The sequence below is a fragment of the Anomalospiza imberbis genome, chromosome 2 (genome assembly GCF_031753505.1).
Source record: "Anomalospiza imberbis isolate Cuckoo-Finch-1a 21T00152 chromosome 2, ASM3175350v1, whole genome shotgun sequence".
Lineage (NCBI taxonomy): Eukaryota > Metazoa > Chordata > Aves > Passeriformes > Viduidae > Anomalospiza > Anomalospiza imberbis.
Genome location: NC_089682.1, coordinates 74,690,325 through 74,696,242, shown reverse-complemented (window position 1 = coordinate 74,696,242; position 5,918 = coordinate 74,690,325). Strand labels below are relative to the sequence as shown.

The following is a 5,918-nucleotide window of genomic DNA, read 5'->3' as shown; positions in this document are numbered from 1 at the left end:
ACACTCAATTTCCACAGAACACTCCCATAGTACATGGAGTAACAAACCACAACATGCAGAGCAATCATTCTCAGCCCCAGGGCTGTTTTAGCAACAATATCTGCTTTTGCAAGACAACTGCCAGCAGAGCGCTGGCTACCTCCTTACCCTTGCAGCAGACACAAAACATACGAAGCGCCACAGGTAAACTGCAGCAGGCATCCTCTGCAGTTGTTCTGTAAAGATCTGTGATTATTTCTTTAAAAGAAAAGAACCCCAAAAATCATAAGCTGCTCATTTTAAAGCTGAAAGACAAGGCATAGTATGTATGACTTGTATAGGTGATTTATATGGTTCAGCTTTACTTTTTCAAGGCAATTGTTGAACCTAATACTATTGCTAGAGAATTAACCAGAATTCATACAATGTTACTGGGATATGAATCTCCCATCCAGATGAGAAAGGAGTTCTTGTTCTGTAATACAGAAAACCATGTGAACCTGGCATTTCCCTCTCTTACGGGCCAGATGTACCTTTTTCTGCTGTTTTGAGGTTGGCAGCCCATACATATAAGTGACACGTTCTTTTGTCCTTCTCTACACAGGCTCAAGCCTCTGCTCCTCTCTCCCTTCTTGTACCTACTGTACCTTACCTTCTGAGCAGAGGATTGCAGCAGTGCAACTGAAAAGAGGGGATGTGCTTTTGAACCCACGCAAGCAGGTTCTGTTCAGCAAAGGACCTGTAGCCGTTTGAGCCTGAGTAGTCAGCTGCCAATTTAGCTAATTGTGCTCGGTGGGAGTACCCATGGAATTATCCCTTCCGTGGTGTATTGTACCTTAAAGAACCTGGGATTAAACCGAAACACAATTTCTGCTAGTTTGAAGTATAACTAAATAGCAACTTGGTTCTGGTTTTGTTTTAATGCTGGAGGCAGGAGATTTAGTTACTTAGTCGCAGACTTCTAGTGCCATTTTAGGTCAGCACAAGAAACCCAGCAGAGCTGCGTATTTAATTAAGAGGGATTCCAGACCTCCAGTTGTGACCTTCTGGAGCACCAGCAGGAGGCCGCACAATCTTCAGGACACTTTCTTTTGCTCCATCCTCCTTCATCAATACTTTTTTGAAGCATTGCTGTTTAAGGGCTAATAGAAGCACATTACAGGGCTGCACATCACTTCAAGCCAGCAGCTGGTCCAGTTGCCTAGCCCTAGAGCCTCCCCCACCCTCCTTACAGTAGGCTACACACCTGCATATTAAAAAAAAAACAGCCTAATAGACGTCTGTGACTTGCTCCTTTTTAACAATTATTTGATCCCAGCCCTGGGAGAAACACGGTAAGGGTTATTTTTTTTCCTCCCTTTCCTCAGTTCTGCAGGTCTAACCTGTGTAGTACAACCACTCTCTTAGCCAGCTGTTCAAAAGCAAGCTGGTGACAGCATCACAATATTAAAATAAAGTAATTTATTTTCAATTCAAACAACTTTGTAAGAACATTAACATTAAGAACATTGAACATTAACCAGATGAACATTAACCAGAAAGAGCAATAAAACACAACATGGACATAACATAAAACATGTTTGGTAACACTACAAAAAACAAACTTTATGAAAAATTATTCAACAACAACAAATATTCACCTCCTTTGCAGTGGAAGCTCTGCTGCAAGACACACTGGGCAAGGATCAGAGATCACCGGCTAGAGAAGCAGCAAAGAAGGTGAGACTTGAACAACAAACAGACCTTAACAACCTCTGCTGCTCACAGCTGCAACATTGCACACTGTCCTCAATGAATGAGGTTCAAACTTATCAATACCCAAAGCATCTTTGCCAAGGGTTAGCTATGAACAGACAGGCACACTTAAATAGGAATCTAGCCCCAGGCAGCAGGGTGCCGAGCCCCCCTCCAGTAGTTAAAACAGCAGTAGTGGAGGAGAGGCAAGAAAAACAAATAGAACATGAATTCAAAACCCTGGAAATCCCATGGGTGAACACAAGAGGTGGGAGAAAAATATACTCAGACCTGAGACTCATACCCACTCTGGGTTCCCATGGGGTGCCAAGGTAACTGGCATTGATTCTGTATAGGAGAGCTCGAAAATGGTGTGACAGTGTCAGAGGTGTTCTGGAAGTTGAAGGTGTCTTCTACCTCCACGCTGACATAATCTATATTGTCAAAGTAGCTGTGATAGAAGTTCATTGGCTGGCTTAATAAACCCATGGTTTGCTGGGTATTGCAGCTTGTCCCACCTTTTCCAAAGAGCCCTTCATCCTCCACAGATGAGAACGAGTACAGGTTCTGCCCATTCCTGTAAGCCTGTCCGCTGCTGTAAGCCTGGTGCACGTTGGGCACAGCCTGAAAGTTCCTGCCGGAACCGGCAGGGAAGACCTGGTGGAAGGTGGGTGCCATATCCATGTATGCAGCCTGATGAACCCCATTCTAGAAGACAAAGAAAGTCGTTCAGCAGTGCAGAACCACACCAACGGCCCATTCTTTTGCATGGGTCCTCTTTTCTCCCCCAGCTCCCCCTCCAAGCCGAACAATAGCGCCTTTTTCAGGCCCATTGTCCTCCCAATAGACCAGTAATCGCAGAGATGACCGGTTAGTAATCTCCAGCTCAACGTGTGCAGGAACAACTACGCTGGGGGGGAAAACTTAAAAGCTTAAAAGAGATGCCACTGAAAGCCCTGTTACAAGGAATTCAACTGGCTTGGTAATATTGAGTCCTGTGGCTTGTTTGAATTACCAGGTTGGACATGATACACTGGACTACATGATTCCCCACAGACTGAAGAAACTGTGACTGATGCTGATGGGGAAGTTTACTCACCTGTGGTAAATACATCCCTTTATCCATCCACTGGCTCTCCTTTTGGCAACGCTTAAATTTCATCCGTTGATTCTGAAACCATGTTTTCACCTAGAAGTGATGCAGAAAGGGCATAAGAAATTAGGAATTTATTTTTAAAGAGCTTATTACACATCCTTGTTTTTACTACAATCCCCTTTCTAATACTGTAAATAATTTCAGCAGCTAACAACGTGCAGCAGATGCAGGTGGCTGTGAAATCACAGAGCTGAGACGTGAAAACTAACATTCCTACTTCTCAGATCGCCACCAGACCTTTCCTGACTTCAGAAACCCTACCTAAAACACCGGCCAAGGCAACTGCAGAAATCAGGTTGTACAGCACCATCTCACTGCTGTGCCATGGTCAGGGCTCAGGAGCGAATCGTTCCTTTAGTCAGACACAAGCAGCTGCTGGAGCAAGGACCCTCTCTCTAGGGAGAGACCATGGTGCCACTCCGACTAGGAAAGGCCACTTGCATAGCAGTGCAGGTACCTTTCTACATTGAAAGAAAACACATGTCCTTGCAGAACACCAACCTGACTCCGCACAACCCTGCTTTGCTGCTCTGCAGGCCCTTTGCAACACCTGCACGGAGTGGGTGGATAGTGCTGGAACCAAACATAAGACTGAGTCATAGATTTGCACACCCTCTGCTCTAACGTAAGAGGTAACACTTCCAAGATAATCACAGAAACTTCTCTCTGGGGTCCAAGAAAAACAAAAAACACGCAAGAAAAAAAAAAAAAAAAAAAACAAAAAACACAAACCCCCCCCCCCCAAAAAAAAAAACCATATCAGCTGCTGCTCAAAGCAAGATGTTCACCTGCTTGTAGGTGAGCTCAAGGGCAGCAGCCAGCTCCCGGATCTGCTGGGGGCTGAGGTACTTCTGGCTCTGGAAGCGCTGGTGTAGGGCTTTCAGCTGCTCCTGCGAGAAGGCTGTGCGGCTCTTGCCCGTCTTCACCACACCCTTGCCTTGCGCCTTGACCTTCTGGAGAGAGGAGTGGGGAGACGGGCTCCCTGCTGCGTTGGGGCTGGTGGCGGAGTCGGGGGTGTGGTATTGAGTGAGTGTCCCAGAGCTGGAGGAAGCCGGAGAGTCAACTGAGGAGGAAAGAGAACTGGGGTGAGCAAAATAAGTCAGGGAAGACACAAAAAACCTTGAGAGCCCAGCTTCTCAGGAGATTTTAAGGTTGCGGGTGCCCTGGGGACTCGCAGGGGCTCCGCAGCCGTGGGCAGCGCAGCGCGGGGAAGAGGGCACAGAACGCCTAATGGCGGCACAACCGGTGCGCCCCTGTTCGCCCCTTTGGCCCGTCCCTTCTGGGCAGACTGGCCACGCTGGCGCCCGGCTCCCGCCGCCCCTCCGCCCTCAGCGTGGCATCCCCTCCCAGCCCGGGGCAGCCCGATCGCTCGGCCGGCCGGCCGCCTTACCTGAGGGACTGGGCGTCTTGGCCGCGGGCAGCGGGAGCGCGTCCGGCGCCGGAGCCTCCTCGGTGGGCACGCTGTCCATGCTGCCTGCGGAGAACCAGTAATAGTCCCCATACCTGGCCGCGCCGGGGTAGAGCACATATTGCGGCGTGGCTAGGTGGGTGCTCATGGCCGGGCCGGGTCCCCCTGCCCCGAGCATGACGCGAGGTGACCGTCGAGACTGCCGGCAGCCCGCGGACAAGCACTCCTTTGCGGGGAGATGAGGGGGATGCTTTAAGTCCGCCCCAGCCAGGCCTTGGCTGGAAGGTATTGTCATGGCCATTGTCATGTTAAAAGTTGGTTGATTGGGGGGAAGGGATTTCGAGGGTATTCAGAGACCGGGGGAGGGCTGGGACACCGGGCTGCGCTTGCCAACTTGGCCGGTAGATGCCACGGTGGGGATGAGTGCATCACTCCCTGCTGGGGCGTGGGAAGGAGGTCCTTGCTCGCCCCTCGGGACAGCAGGCCTGAGCAGAGTCGCCCGGTGAGTTGGACAGAGCTTGGCAGACATCCCCCACATTTCACAGGTCCCCACCCAAACAGAAAGAATGGCCCCGGAGCCCGCCGCGGGGCATGAGGAGACTTCGTGCGTCTGCACTGCAGATCGCAACCATCATTGCAAAGAGATAAGCCCTTCGCCTCCCCGCAAGTGAATCCGGACGGGGGGCAGGGGGATGGCCGTGTCTGTATGGCGGGGAAGAGGGCTCAAAGAAAGCCAGGCTGCTTCTCCCAGCGGCTCGCCCAAGGCTGAGTCAGGCAGTCCTGTTCTGCACATTTTGCAAGCTTCTTTCGCCCACTATTTAAGGCTTTCTAAAAAGTGATATCTTAAAACAAAAAAAATTAAAAAAATTAGTTACACATCAGGGAGGGATGGGAATCCCCGGGGCAAATTCAAAAGGAGACGAGCACTGCAGCTGTAAAAGGGCTGTACGGATCTTAAGGATTTGAAGCTAGGACCTACAGCCTTCTTGGGGAGAACAAACTATTTCCCTTGCCACCTCCTCCCCCAGCTATTACTGCTTACTTTAAGAAAATTAAAAACTTATCGGTAGGATCTCGCACCCGGGAATTACAAAACTTGGAAAACCACCTGGAAAAAGTACAAACGAGGGCACGTGACGCACCAAGCAAGTTCCCCACCTCCACCGGCGCAAGGAAACAGAACACAGGCAGGGGTATAGCTAACCTGCTGCACTGCTAAACGTCCCTAGGACCTGGCAGCGGAGCACCTCCCTTGATTTCAATTTATCTCCGCCTCCCATCTTGAGTCCTAATGAAAAATGAGCCCCAGCTGGTCCCCCGAGCCAGCAAGGAAGGGTCCTTACCGGGCTTACTATTGATCACCTCCTAATTAATGATTCAGTTTCTCAGAATCCCCACAAGATCCAGTCAGGAGTATTAGGAATGTGTGAGAAAGAGGTTATAATCTATTATAATGAAAATACCGAGGTGTGAGGGATGAAAAGACCGAGCTAGAGCCAGAGCCTGGTTCTGGCCCCAAAGCAAACAGAGGCAGCCGGGCTGTGGGTTTCGGCCAGGTCACTCGCTCGGTGCTCGCAGAGCACATGCACGGATGGAAAGGGATTTTCCCTCGGAGGCGAAGCCGTCCTGCTGCCCTCGGCG

The 5,918-nt window shown here is 50.0% G+C and overlaps 1 protein-coding gene across 2 annotated transcripts; it reads right to left on the bottom strand.

The window, feature by feature from the left end:
- Positions 1 to 1,915: 1,915 nt before the first annotated feature.
- Positions 1,916 to 5,572, bottom strand: LOC137469232 (homeobox protein NANOG-like). Of its 2 annotated transcripts, XM_068181774.1 has the most exons (5): positions 5,482 to 5,572; positions 4,260 to 4,343; positions 3,658 to 3,932; positions 2,813 to 2,902; positions 1,916 to 2,421 (listed from the first exon to the last, which is right to left on the bottom strand). In XM_068181774.1, the coding sequence occupies exons 1-5, from the start codon at positions 5,555 to 5,557 to the stop codon at positions 1,999 to 2,001; spliced, it is 948 nt and encodes a 315-aa protein (XP_068037875.1). In that variant the 5' UTR covers positions 5,558 to 5,572; the 3' UTR covers positions 1,916 to 1,998. The 2 variants fall into 2 exon arrangements, with proteins under 2 accessions (XP_068037875.1, XP_068037874.1); XM_068181773.1 differs by lacking the exon at positions 5,482 to 5,572 and having other exon boundaries at positions 4,260 to 4,593.
- Positions 5,573 to 5,918: the final 346 nt, after the last annotated feature.